We start from the raw sequence: 18,300 nt of genomic DNA on the forward strand, positions 1-18,300 counted from the left end.
GGCAGGGCTAGTAGCTACAGCAAGGCGACTTCATACACACAAAACATGCATATCTACCTAACGTGTTTAACTGAATAAGCTTGTCACATGGCTCGTCCGATAAAAGTCATGCAAGGGGATTTCGGCTGTGAAATTGTCTCCTGTGGCGTCTTGTAGATACTCATATAAGGTCATCACTTGAGTGAACAATTCTTCCTGTGTGTGTGTAGGGGGTGGGGGTGGAAAGCTGTTCGCCCCCCCATCCCCTTCGGAATATGAAAACTTTCTGCCTATGGTGTTTCCACTACTGTACTGTCGTCTCCTGTGTTAACAAGCGCAGCTGAGACCCCACGAGCTCAATGTGTTTCCTATTGGAAAGCTCCAGCTTCACAGAACCTCCCAAATTGAAAGAATGGTCTCTTCAATTTTCAAGAGCCATTTTCGTGCTTCATTTTTGTGCTTGAACAACGGTTTGCACATGTGTACATTTTCTCCCATGTTTCAATTGCTGTCCCCTTGAGTGCGAGTACAAATGATGGGAAAAATTGTCACCATGTGTTGCACTTACCACCATTCGAAGTTTCAAGATAGCTTTACAAAAATTGACATTCTTTATTAAACACAGAATAACAGGTGTCAACACAAATTTCATTCTGGCAGCTACGTCAAATCAAGCCTTGTGCCTTTACTACAGACAATTGGTCACTTTGTTGTTAACAATAAACAATTACAATTTATTTTAATTTTCTATAGACATCTGGTCTAGTTACACCTACTTCAGCACTACAACAACCTTATGCGGTGTCAGCTAATTATCCATAATGCATGCAGAGAAGTGGCCAGCTGTCTTTCTTTCATCGCTAGGGAACATATTTCCACTAATTACAATACTGCAAATATTTCTAGAACATTGATTACATCAATAAGACAGTATCATATAGAATACATGCATAAGTAGACATGCATTAGAAGAATAATTACTTACAGAGAGCGCGCTTAAATGTGTCATGTGCCCAAATGTGCGCAAACACTGTATAAGCGCCACATATGGCCCGCACTAGTGACTATTGCATTAAGTAATATCCACAGTCAGCTTCTGTCACAAAACCGTGACACCGCAGGAGTGAACAAAGCCTCTGGCTGTAGTTCCTCACACATGTCATCTACATTAGAGACAATGTGTGCCTGGCATTCCAAGGGCAAGCAAGTATTTTGTGCCAACAGTTACTTGCCTGATGCACTTGCACCATCCAAGTCCTGTGCACACAAGGCAGCACGTGTTTGCAAGCAGAAGAAACCTCCTTTCATTCTGCCACACGTATCCACTATTCACCTTATCGCAGACTATTCAATAAAACCGTGGTTTTCACACATCACAAATGCACAAAGACGTTGTTTGGCGGTTGATATGCAAGGTGGCAGTACGCATACAGAATCAGCCCCTAGGCATAGTCATGCAGTATGCGCCTCTCAACACTGTAGTCGTATTCAGTCCAGGACAGGTCACCCATGGCACGCAACCTGCGAAGAAGCGCGTCCACATCACCAGCGGTGGTACCAGACTGAGCCAGGCTGGTGTTGAGTTGAAAGGGCACACCATCAATGCCATGTGGCTGGCTTGTAGGAGGTGGAGACCGCTGAGTTTCTATATTCACCTGGAAAAAGTAGAAAGAACCAGAAACCTGGAATAGGCTCAGCATAAAACATTTATATGCATGTGCACACACATGGAACAGATAACCTACATGATGCAGACAATATGGACAAAGCTACTATCCACTGAAAACACAAATATGCATAGACAGAAACGGCATCATGTGCAACAGATATGCCATTGCTGATTCAGTAGAAAGTATTAAGGTGTGGTGCAAGAAGCACACCACTACGTACACCTTGACAACCATCGGTACCCCACCCCCGTTTTTCTTTTTTCTTTCCTATTTTTTTGCTGATTTTTGCTTGTTTCTAATTTTCTTTTCGGGATCTTTGCAATATGTGTGTGTGTGAGTGTGTGTGAGTGTGTGTGTGCGCGCGCGTGCACGTGCATGCGTGTGTGTTGTTGCACGAGACAATAAATTTGTTGGAAGTCGGTGCCTTGTCCCTTCCACATGTAAATGTTCCCTTGCCCTGTATAACCATTATGACCTCACACCGACTTGCTCAACTATTGCTGATCCCACCCAAGCTTAACAGCATGGTTCCATCTGTGTTTGCAGACAGAGCCACTGGATTGTACAAGTTGCCAAACTTCCTTTCAAGGTGCCACAAGAGAGCAGCAAAATCACACCCAATGACCGCAGACACTCGCTGTCAAGACGGTGATGCGATGAACAACAGCGAGCAAAAAATTGCCCATAGTACGCAAACGGCCTGCGCCATACGCAGACGAGGCCGCAGTAAGAGAGGAGGAGCATGAAACCTGCCCCCTCCTAGCGCACGCACATCCCACCACTTCCTCGCAATGCACTTGCACACACAACAAACAGGCAGATGCTACCTGCCCTCCTCCACAGCAATGTGCAATGTCAAGCCACCAACCTACTTGGCTCACCCTTGCACCTACAGCATGCAGCATGTGGCCATGAATTTACTGCACATGGACTTTACACGGAACTTCACATTGACGGCAGTGGTGAGCATTCACCTCAAGTGTCCAAGTAATTGCCATCACAATAAAATCATTCATTCAAGTGAAACGTAAATATACCTCCATGCTGCGGGTGAGGTATTTTGTAATTGTACTTTCAGCTAAGAAGTCTGCGTGATGTCTGATCAACTGGTATTTCACTATCTTTGCACCAGTGCCTATACACTCTCTGCTCCACAAACCTTTTAGCCTACACTTTTCAATGGAGAGAAGAAAAGGTATGGAGCAATGCAAAAGTCAATGCCAGGCACTGATGTCAATAGCTTCAGCAATCGCACTAGAAGGTGCAATTTGGTCTACCGCAGCTTGCTCAGTGTGCAGCCTCATAAGGCAAGCAGACATTCAAAAGCATATTCTGCACAAGAACATCCAAAAGTTGGCATAGAGAAGGTTCATAGGTCGGCTTTATTTTGGACAGGTAAGAAGTAGGCCCCTAATTCCAGTTTGTGTGATTGAAAGAAATGCAGGAGGTCTTATACAATGCGTAAAGAAAAAGAAAAAAGCAGCATATGCCATAAAGCCAAGCTTGAACTTAGCTTGAACTCACTGCCTTTGGCGATACCATGTGGCATAAACAGCTGTGCTGGCAGTGTGCTAAACAACTGTGCAGTAAACCAGGACCAGGTATATTGCAGTGGAACATGTATCCTCCCACCTATCGCCTGAACTGAGCATATGCAGCAGGCTGTGCTAATCATGTTGTTTGCCACACACATTGCTGTTTGCATTTCATTGGTACGACCAAAGGCAGTTTGGAAAACCTTGTGAGATGATATATGGACAAGAAGGATTTTATGGGCTCTTGCAATATCCTAATGATATTAAGGTACCACTATCTCCTGCTGAACAGACAAAAAGGTGTTTACAATGACGAAACAAAATGCTGTTCAGTAAAAGCAACCACATCTATCTAACTGTGCCAATCTTTCTTTCCGCCATAGCATTAAACAAATTCATGAATTCTGTGTGCTTAATCACAGTGATAACTCTAGTTCTTCTACAGTGTGTTCCAGCTAACACTGACTGAGCTATTTAAAGAAGAGGCTACAGGATACAAAGATGGGAGCAACAGTGTTTTGCTTGTAACCACCTTGCGTAAACTAGAAAACTTCAGTCATCACTCATTAGCTAATTAGTCCAAACTAATTATTTAACTTAGAAAATACTTCTATAATTGCATGACATCACATGTCAAACTGTGCATCACATTCGAAAGCGTACAATTCAACAGTTTCAAGCCCACTGCATTTATCCTAGTCATTTTTTCCTTGTCCTAAAGTCTTGCTGAAAAATGCAAACAACATATTGAACACTGCGTGAGCCCTCACATTTATTCATATACCCTAAAGGCCCATTCGGGCATTACATAGGCGGGAGTCCATTACAATTACAAACGTGTAAAAAAAGAACATTGGTAAGATACAGTGACATAATTATATACAGAAAGAATAACATATGCAAGTAAGCGCTCAACACAGAAATAATCACACATTTAGGAAAATCTTCAACTTGTTAACAAAAACATCATGGTTAATGGCAGATACAATGTCCCTTCGTAGTTTATTCCAATGATATATAGCCAAAAGTAATGGTGAATGACAATACAGATTAGTGCGAGCAAAAGAGGGTTGCACTTTAAATGGGTGATCAAAACGCTGAAAAATACTACGAGCTGCATTGATGCAAGATTCGCAGAACAGGGATCTACTATAATAAAGTGCATGAAAATGTGATAACAATGTTATTAGTCGGCAGTTTAGAAGAGAGGGCAATGAAAGTAATTCCTTGATATCCGTAACACTGTAGTTTTGCGAGTATATTTTGTGATATATCTTGCTGCTTTATTTTGTATTGCTTCAAGTTGATCGATCAGATAGGTTTGATGCGGATTCCAAATAATGGATGTTTACTTTTACCTTTGAACGAACAAGTGTAGTGTATGCTAATAACTTAGTAGCAGAGTTCGCCAAGTATAAGTTACGTTTAATGAAGCTGAGTGTTCTGAATGCCTTACTGGTTATGGTATTAACGTGCTCGTTCCAAGATAAATCAGAGGATAAATGAAATCCGAGATATTTAAATGTGGATACTTTCTCAACAGGGATTCCCTGAATTGTCCACCATGAATGGCTTCGTGGAGGTCAGTTACCAATTCAATTAGTTGAGTTTCACAGGAACGACCACGAAGGAAACCATGCTGATTGCTAGAGAAGAAATTGTGATCTGTTAGAATTTCATGATGGTGGATGATATGATGTGCTCTAGTAATTTACAACATATGCTTGTTAGTGAAATGGGCCTGTAGTTTGAGACTAAGGAGGGATGACCAGATTTAAATATGGGAATCACGCATGCACAACTCCAGGCATCAGGCACGCATCCTGTATCAACTGACTGTTGAAAAATAGCAACCAAGACACGTGATATAGCTGGTTTCGTAAGCTTTAGCAATTTTGCACAGATGTCATCTGGTCTGAGTGCCGAATTAACTGGTAGACGATCTATAGCGGCTTCTATACCTTCGCGAGTGACTTTGAGTACATTCATTGAAGTATTTAAGCTGAGAAAGTTCAGATCTGGTGTCACTGGTTCTTCTGATAAGAAAACCCAACAGAACAAAGTGTTTAATTTTTCCGCAACATCGGATTGCAGAAGAGGCTCACCGTCTTTCGTTATCGACACAAGGGATGATGACTATGGTTTCGGATTTACTACTTCCCAAAATTTTTTACACATGCGCAGACAACAACAGCACTCTCAAAAGTGGCTTAAAAGAACTAACATAGCTACATGACTTTCTTGATGGCTACATGAAAGCGACAAGGCAGCGGTGTAACAGCAGCAATTAATAGAAAGCATTTTTTAATTTTGCTTCGCTTCAGTCACCACCCTGAGCCGGTGCGCAATGATCTAGCATATGGCATCTACAACGTGATGCAGCTGCTTATATGCATAGTGCCCTACCTACAGAGGTGCCACTAATGGCCACCTAGGGGGTACTTTTGAAAGTACACTCGTGAAGCAGTGGCAGCAGACAATACCATATAGCAAGAATGGCTTAAATTTTCGGCTGTCATTTTCCCTTTGTACGACTGCCAGATCACTACTTCAGCAGTAACAGATGCGAGAAAGGAGCAGGCCTATACCTGAGGAGGCATGTACATAATGTTACCAGAGTTTACGACAATCTAGTCTGCATACATGCAGGAAGCGTCTTACAGACAATCGCAACAAGGGCCAGTTATACAAAGTGGAGTTAGTGTTATGTAGCCGCTTTGTTTTGCTGGCTAAAATCAATGCCTCAATCATTTTCTTTTTATTTCTACTCTTGCCGTGATACTGTTGCTGTACCTCAATGTTAGGCAGAAATCATCAGTGCAGACTCAAATGATTCCACACGGTGTGATGCCAGTACATATTGTAGTGATCTTGCTACCAATGAATATGTACATGTGAAATTGCCAAATAAGTGCCATCAAAGTTGCCTCAGGAAGATTAGTCGAGAATTTGTAAATGGAAATGTGTACACTAGTCAATGAAGTCACCAAATGCCCGGCTGAACGAACGTGTGAGTTAGCACTGGGCCGCCAATGCAATTCCACTGAGTAAATCTATTAACTGCCGTTTCCGCTGCAGTTCTCACAATCTGAAATTCTTCAAGTGACCTGCTTGGAAACGCACAAAGCCAAAGTTTTACCCATTTTCAGTATCTTTTTTCTAATGTTACAGAAGGTAGAAGCCGCACAATATATGTGAAGGCGAGCCAGTGCCAGCTAAAGCAGACGGGCACTGGCAGTAAGGCGGAGGTTAGTTCTTTGCGATGCACATGACATTCTAAGATCCAAACGATGAAGAATTCAATTAAGTACGAAATGCAAAAGTAAAAGGCATTCTGCATGGTAAGTCTGCTCAGAGCATCAAGGTGTAATGATTTCACAAACATGTAGCAAATATTTCAGCAAAAATCTAACACCAAGGCCATATGCAGCAGCTAACAGCAATCCCCAGCCTGAGCCACCCTTTAATGTGTTAGCTTTCTTAGGGTACTTCATGCACTTTTGCGGGGGATATCCATGTTTGTACCTATGGTACGTACGTTTCCGAGCATCAACAGCAAATACTTCAACAACCTTTGGTTTGCACATGACATTGTCCTGTTCACAAAAGCTGGGAATAAATTGCAACAAACAAAAGAGCACCTTTACTGAGGAAGTGTAAGAGTAGGGTTCAAGATTAATATGCAGAATCCAAAGATAATGTTCAATAGCCTGGCAAGGAAACAAGAATTCATGATCCCTAGTCAGCCTCTAGAGTCGGTGCAGAAGTACATCTATCTAGTTCAATTACTGGCAGGGTACCTGATCATGAGGACATTTACAGAAAACTAAAGATCGGTTGGACTGCATACGGCAGGTATTACCAAATACTCACTGGAAGCTTACCACTGTCATGGAAAAGAAAAGTGCACAGAAAGAGAGAGAGACAATTTATTAGAAAGGCCGAGAGGTTGGCCTGAGCTAGGATGTATGGCCTGTTACTCCGCACAGGGTAAAAAGGAATGGGGACAAAAAAAGAGTGATAGAAGATGATGAAGAGGATGGGAAGAAGGGATGCACATATACACTAACACATTGGTTTTCTTAAAGCCATGCATCTAGTCTGGCTATCTTCAAGTAGTCTAGAGCTGCCCTTGCAGCTCAGATTACCGTCAGACTACCGTATTGGGACACCTCGTTAATGCATCTGATGTCCAACCAGATCCGAAAAAAGTTCGCGCAGTACACAGTTTCCCTGTGCCACGTTCTGCTCTTGACATGTGCAGCTTCGTCGGCCTGTGTTCTTACTTTCACCGTTTCGTCAAAAACTTTGCCGACGTTGCTCGGCCTTTGACAGATCTTCTAAAGAACAAGCCGTTCTCGTGGGGCTCTGAGCAAGCTCACGCTTTCGCCGCTCTCACTGGGTTTCTGACCACCCCTCCCATACTTGCCCACTTTCATCCATCTGCACTGATTGAAGTCCACACTGATACAAGCGGCCACAGCATCGGCGTTGTTCTCGCCCAACAGCAGAATGGTACTAAGTGTGTGATAGCTTATGCCAGCCGCCTGCTGTCACCTGCTGAGAGAAATTACTCTGTCACCGAGCGGGAGTGCTTGGCTCTAGTTTTGGCTGTTGCCAAGTTCCGGCCATATTTGTATGGCCGCACGTTTTCAGTAGTTACAGACCCCCACGCCCTCTGCTGGCTGTCTTCCCTCCGGAACCCCACAGGACGGCTTGGTCACTGGTTGTTGCGGCTCCAGGAATTTTCATTTGTTGCCATCTATAAGCCTGGATGCCTGCACAAGGACGCTGACTGCCTCTCGCATCACCCCGTGAATCCTCCCTATCCTGTTGCGCATGATCCGGTGACCTGCGTGATGGCTTTGACTGACATGACCGACAGGCGCGCTGAATAAAGCGATGCATCCTTACAGTCCATCATCGCCGGAGTGCAATCAGGCAGCACCGACGGCACATGATGCATGTTTGTGCTGCATGACAGCATCCTCTAGCGCCACAATATCAACCCTGACGGCCCTGAGTTGTCCTTGTCCTTCCTCGCCATCTGCGATCCGTCGTTCTCAAACAACTTCACGATGCACCGACGGCGGACACCTTGCAGTTTTGCGTACATACAACCGTGTACGACGCCGGTCCTTCTGGTCGGGTTTCTACCGCTCTGTGCGTCGTTAGGTAGCAACTTGCGAATTGTGTCAGCGCCGGGAGAAATCTCCCCTGCCACCTGTCGGCCGACTCCATTCAGTCGATGTTCCCCCTGAACCATTCTTCTTTCGTGTTGGCCTTGACCTGCTTGGCCCTTTTCAGACGACGACTAGAGGGAGCGACTGATTATGCTACACACTACGCGATCACAAAGGCGTTGCCGACTAGTTGCGCGATTGACTTCGCCGATTTTCTCCTTCATGACGTCATTCTCCAGCATGGTGCGCCTCAACAGTTACTTACAGACGGTGGCCGCTTGTTCTTGTCTCGAGTTATGGATGACCTCCTCCGCTGTAGTGCCACAGAGCACAAGCTGTCCACTGCCTACCACCCACAAAAGAACAGTCTTACGGAACATCTACGCCAAAAATTTACAGAGATGCTGTTGATGTACGTCTCCAACGATCACCGTGACTGGGACGCCACGCTGGCCTACGTGACATTCGCGTATAACTCGTCCCGACGTGACACCGCAGGATATTCACCCTTTTATCTTTTATATGGTTGCGACCCCACTTTGCCCTTTGACACCATCCTACCTTCTGTGCCCCGCGTTGTCACTGAGTAGGCTTGTGAAGTCATCGATTGCGCTCACATGGCGCGTCATGTCAGCCGATCTCACTTATTAGCCTCACAGCATCTTCAAAAAGAGCGTTACAACCTGTGCCATCACGATGTTCAGTTCACCCTAGGTGCTTGGGTGCTGCTTTGGTCCCCATGTCATCGGGTCGGCCTCTCCCCGAAGCTCCTCTCTCGCTACACAAGGCCTTATGAAGTCCGACGTCAAGTTAACGACGTCAATTACGAGATCGCGCCATTACAGTTTCATCTATCCTCAAGTCCACCACCTGTTGATGTCGTGCAGGTTTCGCGGCTGAAGCCATACTTCGCTCGCAGTTCTTTGCCTACCATGCGCCGAGACGGCACTTCACCACCTGGGTGTCCTGTTACAGAAGGATGACAGAAGAGAGAGAGGAAGAAGATTGCGAGGCGCTGCGTCTTGTTGCTGGTCAGCCATCTTGACCACATTGACTTTGCTTGTATATATACTGTAAGTATATGCAGTCTATACTCCCAACATCCCCGTAACGATATATTCGGGTTCAAATGCACATGCATATCGCGTGGTTCTTGTGGACGATGCACACAGGCGCCCCGACGAAGACGATGAACGCTCTCTGGCTCTCGAGCTGTCAGCTGAACTGGCCAGCGCTGCAGTTATCCTTTGTAAATATACTTTGTGAATAGTCTCCAGTTCTTAATCCTTCGTTCCGTAACAAAATCGATCAGCTAAGCATGGTATGGCCAAGATGGCTGAACATGTGCAACGATCTGGCCATCGTTGTCTTCTTCGTTAATCCAAGGAGGTGGCTCGTAACGTCTAACCTCCCTGGCGGGCGAAGCGCCATCTCGGTGCAGACTAATTACATGAGCAGGAGGCGGCAGAAAATTGTGACTTCAACATGGATACGTGCACGTCCCGAGTGACAGGGTAGGTGGTGAAGAAGTGTCCAGTGGCACGATCTCATAGTTAATGTCACTAAGTTGCCGTAAAGCCTTGTAAGCTCCATTGTAATGCGACAAAAGCTTTTTGGAAAGACCTACGTGATGAGATGGAGTCCAGAGAAGTACAAGAGAACCCAGAGAAAGGCAGAGGTGTTGGTGGTTGCGGTCATAGTGGTTCTTCTGAAATAATTGTGAGTCGAGTCACTCATCAGAGATCTGACATGCCAGATGGGCTAATGCGGCAGCCTCATGGGCATACTCTGTGCTATGTTGTATGGCAGCAGGTAGTAACGTGTAGAAAGGCAATGCTGGGTGGTGGCCAAGCAGTAGGAAAAATGGCAAAAAACTGGCGGTGTTGTGACGGGATGAGTTGTACGTGAACGTGATGTATGGCAAAGTGCTGTCCCAGTCCCGATAATTGTCAGACACATACATCGCCAGCATAATAGTTAAGATACGGTTCAGCTCTCGGTGATCCCATTGGTCTGCAGATGGTATGCAGTAGTGAGCTTGTGCTCCACAGAACAGGAACGAAGGAGGTCAGGGACAACTTTGGACAAGAAGTAGTGGCCTCAGTCTGAGAGCAGCTGCCTAGGGGCATCATGAAGGATAACATCATGAAGTAGGAAATTGGCAAAGTCAGTGGCCCAACTAGTGGGCAAAGCTCAGTCTCAACTGCGACCCACTGCGAGACCGATGCAGTAGAATGGCTCTTTGGGTATGTCAGTGAGCTGTCAATGAGCTGTAGTAGGCTTGCAGGTAATGCCGAGGGCTATTTACATAGCTGACAAAAGTAATATGCAGCAACATATCGTCAAAGTCACACGCAGCAATGTAATGTCGAACTGATCGGTACAGACCAGGCCAGAAAAATCAGCGCTGCACGGGCTTGTATGTGCGAGACACTCCAAGATGGCCAGTGGTTGGGACATTGTGAAGTTCTTTGAGAACAGTTGCACAAAGTTGCTTGGGGAGAAAAAGCAGGAGCCCCAGGCCATTGGGAGCGGTACTACAATGGTAAAGAATATAGTCACGGAGCTCAGACGAAGTGATGGGTTGGGCTGACGAGAATGGAGGTGGCCTATTACAGATCGTAACATGTGGTCACTTTTCTGTTCAGTGCAGATGTTGGCCAGATCTGAAATAGCCATGACGAAGTCACCGATATCCCGCTCGTCGACAGGGTAGTGTGATAAACAGTCAGCATCTTGGTGCATCCAGCCAGACTTGTAACGAATATCAAATGAATACTCCTGAAACCGTAAAGCCCAGCGACCAAGCCTTCCTGTAGGATTCTTCAGTGACAACAGCCAGCGAAGGGCATGGTGGTCCATGATGACAGAAAACATGTGGCCATATAAGTTAGGGCGGAATTCTGCCACAGCCCAGACTAAAGCGAGGCAGTCAAACTACGTTATTGAAAAATTTCGTTCCAACGAAGAGAGGAGGCTGTTGGCGCAAGCAATGACGCGTTCCTGGTCGCCGTGGCATTGGGCGAGGACTGCACCTATGCCGTGGCCACCAGCGTTGGAGCAAACTTCTGTCGAGTCGAGTTGGCAGAGTAACTAGGGGGTTTTGGAACGGAGTCATGGAGGCAGCGTTACCTCCAGGTGCTGCATCGTCAAGTTTTCCAGAGTGAAGGAGCCACAATTTCCCGGCAACTTCATGTAGTAAGGTGGCAGTGAGTGGAAGTATGTACAACTGAAAGGTTATGAAAGCCACTCGTGACCTCTAGGTGACGGTGAGCAGCTGGACCATGTCGTGGCAGTGTGAAGATTGTATGGGCATGCCACAAATGGTGACTCAAAAGGGCCGCAATCCAGGTGGCGAGCATGGGCAAAGGATGAAGTACTTTGTGGGAACGACCAACAGTTGTTACAGTAGCGAGTAATGTGCCCGACACAGCGGCAGTTGAAACAGATAGGTCAATCGCCTTCAGTTCTCCAATCAGCAGGGTTCCGAGGTCATGGAGCACTCCTTTGATAATGAGATAACGATGTCGGGCTCGCAGAAGTGGACGTACAACTGTCCACAGCACAAGCAGCATTAACCCTGAGATTCGAGAGTTCATTTCGCATGATGACTTGGACAAGTGAAATCACTGGCGCACTTGAGTCACCGGTGTTAGAGTTGGCTGTTGTGAAAGCTGGAGCTATCACTTCGATTTCGCAGCAGACAATCCTCTAATTCGGTTGAATGTGGTGAAAGGTGAGATGGCGGCCACTCTGCACAAGAAGATGTCGCGGCGGTGTTGGGAAGCTGGGCAAATGGTCATTCAATATGACGGCTCTAGGCCGGCTCAAGGCGCTGGCACTCCTCGACCATAGCATCGATGGTAGTGCAATTTCTGCACGTGAGCAGATTGAATACGTCATCCGCTATCCCCTTCAGGACATGGCCTACCTTGTCACACTTTGGCATGTCGCTGTCAGCTTCATGACACAGCACCACCACATCCTGTGCTGCCCATGTTTGGGCACGAGTTCACAGCTGTTTCTTCCCAGTGATTTTGCGACTGCAGGCCTTACCGAACAGGTCACAGAGCTTTTGCTTAAATGTATCCCAGCCCCCAAGTTTGGCCTCATGATCGTCATACCACAACTTCACCCTTCCATTCAGATAAAAGACCACCGTGGCCAGCGGGACTGTCAAGGCCTACTGATTGTGACCTCTCACTGATTCACATTGTCAGCCACTCCTCAACGTTGACACCATCAGTCCTGTTGAACATTCGAGGGTCTTGAGGATGGGCTAAAACAATCGTGGTCTGCAGCGCAGACTCTGGGTGCTGGTCTGCCACGGTGGTCGCACCGCAGCGCCGACCGCTTATGAGCTCTGTTGTGTGGCGGGAGTAATCAGCACCTCCACCAACGTGGACGGGACATCAAATAGATGAAAGCACAGCACGATTATAAGCAGAGACTACTTGCAGGGATGGCCAAGCTGGCTGAACATGCACAATGTCCTTGCCATCGTCGTCTTCTTCGTTAGTCCAAGGAGGCGGCTCAACAATATGAATGACTTAAGTCAAGAATTCGCTTCTAACAGTCACAACAATTTTCTTTTTTTTCTTTTGAATACAACAGATCTCATCAAATTTGGTGCAGTAGTTGGCGGGAAAAATGATTTTTTCCTTCTTTCCCATGTCCTTAGATAGGAGCTGCCAAGCTAAAGCTTCCTCTTAAAACAAGTTTCATAACTATTTGTAAATTTCACATCTACAAAATTCCGTGATGAAGTTTTGTCAGAAAAAGCATCAATGTTGCTGTGATGTAATTCAATTGTATCTTTGACAGCACCCTTTCTCTTTCCAACTCCATTTTCAAAGGCCTTCAAGTCAACCTGAATAAATAAGCATTTAGTACTACAAACATTTCATTACATTGGCGTTGCTTTCTGAGCTCAGAGCATGCAGTACCTCACAAACCACGCAATCAATCAATGCAAAGGAAAGAAATGGGCACTAACAAGAGGATTCTCTGCAGCTGGTAGTGGTTCGTGGACACCTGTGCTTTCAAAGACAACAAAGTCACCCTGCTGGCTCTCCTGGACTGTTGCTGGTTGCTCTGCAGGAGCCCGTTTCCGGCCAAATATGGAACTGAACATGATGCCGCCCTGCGAAACAGGCAGCCATACTCACAACAGCAGTTCAGAGCACCAACAGAAAGATAAGGGAGAAAAGCACCTTGAATGAAGCATATGGGGATGTGCTGAGAAATTCAATTGTGCAACACTCTGTGCATCTACCACAGAGGCCAACAAGAGCAGATACACAAGCTTGCACCCTATCACAAGGAACTAAAAGCCAGCCTGCCATTGTCGGCAATGGGCAAAAAAATCACCTGGCTCAGCTTTGCAGTGTTGTGCAGTGTAGCAACTTCTGTTTCTTTCAGGTACCATTCACTGGGCTTTTTAAACACGCCTCATATTTCTGCACAATGTCCAGTGCCTGTATAAAAAATCAACCAGCCTGAGACACCAGTAAATGTTACACTAGCGCGTATGCACATATCATGGCAGTTGCACTGGCGTTAAGAAATATGGTTCCAGCACTACGGAAGATGAAACACAAATGCAAAATGCACAAGAATGGCTCTGGACATCAGTTTTATACTGCACATAAGATTACATGCACAAGACGCTCATATTCACAGCAAAGTTCAAGATTACATCACAAATTGATCATACCACCTATAAAGTATGCAGTACACGTCCTATTTGTTCAAGCAATCAATTTCTTCATTTGAAATTTCATTAGAAGGTGCACTGGTTCAGTTGTCGATTTTTTTTTTTTTATGCAGGAGGTCTTGTATATATTAACCTTCACTTTGGCACCTTGAATTTACCCAGTACATGTGCACTGCCATACCCTGCTGTTCATTCAAATCTTTGACAATGGTCTGCTAGATGTCCTGACCCTGCTAATGCCTGAACCTGTGCACGATCCTCCTTCGGTTTGTTATTAAGGCAGCTTCCAGTCTTTCCAACGTGAAACTTGCAACAGGAGAAGAGCATTTTATAAACAAGTCCTGTTTTGCATGTGACACCATTCTTTTCTTTTTGTGTCATTTACAACTAGGCACCAATATTTCAGTTTTTCAGTTGAGAAAATAACACTGGGATGCCACATTGTGCCACCATTTTTTTCTTTTTAATGGTGACAGTTGGTGCAAATAAGGCACAATTAGCAACTGGATGCTCCTCTGGGCAAGCATGCATGCTTTCACCAGATTTTACCTCTTTTATTAGACTTCCCAAGACAAAGGCAATGATCCCTAGTGGAAAGCCCACACCACTTGGGTGCCCTACTTGCCATATTATGCCGATTGTGACTCGGTGTGCACACGGCCTGCTGAGGGCCTTGCACAGGCAGTTCAAAGTTGGCAAGCTTAGAGTTAGTTGAACCGTACCTTAAAATTTTCTTTTTTGATCAGGGCTGGTAACTGCAGCATTTCGTGTTTCGTCTTCGATGTAATAATGTTTAGAGTTGGGATTGCGGGGACACATCCTGGTTTCATAAGATGTCCAAACATTGGTGTTGGCTATGTACATGCATCTACCAAATTGCTTGCACCTGGTTTTCAGGGACTTCATTATCCCAAAATCTCCCAAATTTATGTTTGGTGTCTAGAAAAAATTACAGATTGTCCCGGTTGATGATTTCTATATTGTTTCTAGTGATATAATAGATGTGCTTGTACTCAATTTGCCACGCAACTGCAAGTAATATTTTAGCCTTGGCAGGGAGCAATAGTGGTTTTCTCAGCCTATGTGCCCATGGCATCCGAATCACTTGAGCTGCAAACTGTCCTTCCTTTCTTCCAAATTGCAAGAACTATGAATGTAGTATGTTTACTTCATGCACCTTGGGTATAATGAAGCAAGTGCCACAGTGGTTCATCATAGTTATGCGTGAACTTTCGGAATGTAAAATGTTGACGTTACTGAACTACATAGTTGCATTTTCACTCCAGGCACTCACTCACAAGACGTCAGAGGTTTGCCATAAATCCATCCAACCACTGTGTATTTGCATGCTATGCTTGTGTCTTGTTATGATAGGCCTGAAATTCAGTGTCACAAGTCTGGACAACATTGCAGTTTGCCTGCCATTGTGTGACTAATTGTCCTCCTCTCCAAGAAAACATCACTGCTTTAGCATTTGCCACTGCCTGAGCTGACCCAAGTCAACAGTGCACCAACAGCCCCTTCCCGAGACGAGTCCGACAACACAAGAAACCGTGGGGGGTGGGTAAACAAGCTTTTCTGTGGAGGCCCCTCCCTTTCCTCTCTGCTGATTGTCTCGGCTTATGCAGGAGGGCATTTAAGGCCGTCCTGATGCCTACGTTAACCAGAACCACTCAGGACTGTGATCAAGTATCAAAAATGCAAATTCAATTTTCTTCTCATTTTTCGTCGTCACGATGCCCGCTTTCATCATCGGTGGGGCTAGCTATCAAATCTCACAACGCTGCAGCCCATTTGAGAAACGAAAGCACGATTTGCTTAGGTCCCTTTCAGACTTCTTACAGCCCTTTTCCTCCAAGCATCGCGACTGAGCCCAATTGGGACCAAATTTATCAGTCGCAATTAGCACCTTTGAGCAAGCTGCGAGAGGGAGCCAATTGAAGTAAAAAATTGTTAACCAGATTGATTGGAATTGACGATATAAAGTGACCATGTGACACCCGAATTATATGCATTGACATGTGCGGACGCACTTTTGCAGCTTCGAAAACCATTGATAAGTATACAGTTAAACTGGAGCAGTGCTCTTGTTTTTCAGCCCACTTCTGGAATACCTTAAAGGAGAAAAAATTGGTTGAGCTAGCTGCCGCTTGAGATATACTTAAATAATGCAGCACATGTATTGGTGGCCAGAGCATGATAAGCATGACAAACTATAAAAGCAAACTGAACGTTATGTGGTGGGCCATGCACAATCCTGGAACGTGTCCCGATTTCTTGGCGTTTTGTTAGGATTTTAGTAATGTTCTTGTCCAGGTTTCACCAACGCTAATAATGCTTTATGATGCCAGTAACCAAGTCGGCCAGCAGCACTCGGGAATAGCCTCCCTCCCACAACCCCTATTGCAGGGTTGCAAACCCGATTTCTGGCTAACCTTTCCGCCTTTGCTTTCATTTTTCTCTACACAGTAAGCACGAGTGCGGACCAGGTTGGTGCAGTGCACAGCCTACCTAGTGACATGTTCGTATTGCTTTAACCATTTTCTATGCTGCACATTTGAGACGTAGTACGGCGCATATCAACGTCTAAATCTGGGACATTAGACATGGTAAAATTTCAGCTGAACCGCTAACACAAATGGACAAGATAACCTGCGGAGGTGCGCCTCGTTTTCTTGTGCTACCTTTTGTTTCGGAAATCAGCGGACACTGCAGATATGAAGCTTTTAAGAGCATGCTACATGTCGCAGTTATCAAGTGTGCAGCCAAACACAAGCAGCACTTCATTTCATGCGCAGTTGTTGGGGCGTAATGTATGCATCAGCGCAGTGATTTTTGATAGTCGCTGACATGTCCGCTTGGAAAATTAAGAAGGAGCCCTGCCGCTATATTAAAATGGACAATCCCTGTTCATTACATTTCGACGACAGTGCGGCTTCCCCCCTTAACAAATTTTAGCTCTCTGTTCCAATGAAAGGACAGCAATGGCATCCCTGCACTTCGACGTCAACAAGCACATTTGCAGGCTCCACCGCTCGTATTCTAGTCTTCTCCAGATGGAACGCGCAACAAGTGCAAAACCAGAAGCTCCTTTCACGTCGCGTAGTACATATGCTGATCCCGATTTAATGAACATCGCGCACCTACCTCGAAAACTCCGTTGAAATTGTATTTGCCGTTAGATGGTGATGCCTCTAGACGCCGTATAATATTCCTGCAATAACTCCGTAACGCCGGTTAAAGCGTTATCGGTGTCCCAGAAAGACGATCGACAGCCTGCCAACTACGCGACTGCGCTACGACTTCCGATTGTATTCGCTTGCGTCAGCTGACTCGTAAGCACGTGTTACTTATGCTTATACCACAAGTAGACGAACATTTCTCGGAAGCAAGATACCTACTAGCGCCACAGTTAGAACACTTCCTTTTTTTTCACTTTTTGGTTGTTGTTGCAGCCATAGCCCAGATAAGCACAGGTCATAGCTTGTAGACATATGCTTGAAGAGAACTCTATGGCCGGAGTGTGGTTATACACATAGAGTTTCTCACTATAGAGGCTAGATGGAGAACCTTTGTAGCCTCAATTATTCTTTCTTTTCACCTATGTATTGCGTAATAAATGATTAAATAAACGTCATTAAAATTGTTCGACGGCAGAATTCAAACACAGGAACTCCAGCACGGATGCCTGATATTCAAACCATTAAACCACGGAATTAAGCTGCAAGCGAATGAAACGCCCCTATAAATTTATCGCGGGCGTGTCAGTGCCTTGAGACGCTTGGCGCGTTTCGGTTTGGCCACCTGACCTGGACCACGACCTACTGAACTACAGACTTGCACAGATCTCCCTCCTCCAGCAAGCCTGGTCTAGTTCGCCCATTTTGCCGCTAGGGAGAGAACGTACGAGCAAAGTGGCGCTAGTTATAACCTGTTCGTTGTCGTCTGCTTCTGCGATCTGTTCAGCGCTTGTCTTGCCATTTCGGCAGGCACGAAGCGCTTGTATTGGCGGTAAATTAATAGATTCACAAATATACAAAAAATACATATTTGCGAATGCTTTGCGTTTGAATAGTGAAACTAGAAGAGGATGAGTGGTGCAAGAAATGTAAACAACGAGCATAGGTGGCCGTTGCAATGCTAGATCGACGGCATAAATTTCCCTTTCCTAGCCTCCTTAAGAGACTGGAAGAATTGTTAAAAAAGATTCAAAGGAT

The 18,300-nt window shown here is 45.4% G+C and overlaps 1 protein-coding gene across 1 annotated transcript; it reads right to left on the reverse strand.

Annotated features, from left to right (window-relative positions):
* Positions 1-567: 567 nt before the first annotated feature.
* Positions 568-17,415, reverse strand: LOC135913388 (uncharacterized). Its single transcript, XM_065445982.2, has 3 exons — positions 17,231-17,415; positions 13,364-13,510; positions 568-1,634 (listed from the first exon to the last, which is right to left on the reverse strand). Exons 2-3 carry the CDS (start codon positions 13,499-13,501, stop codon positions 1,422-1,424), a joined length of 351 nt encoding a protein of 116 aa, XP_065302054.1. The 5' UTR covers positions 13,502-13,510; positions 17,231-17,415; the 3' UTR covers positions 568-1,421.
* Positions 17,416-18,300: the final 885 nt, after the last annotated feature.

This window comes from Dermacentor albipictus, chromosome 1, assembly GCF_038994185.2.
Source record: "Dermacentor albipictus isolate Rhodes 1998 colony chromosome 1, USDA_Dalb.pri_finalv2, whole genome shotgun sequence".
Lineage (NCBI taxonomy): Eukaryota > Metazoa > Arthropoda > Arachnida > Ixodida > Ixodidae > Dermacentor > Dermacentor albipictus.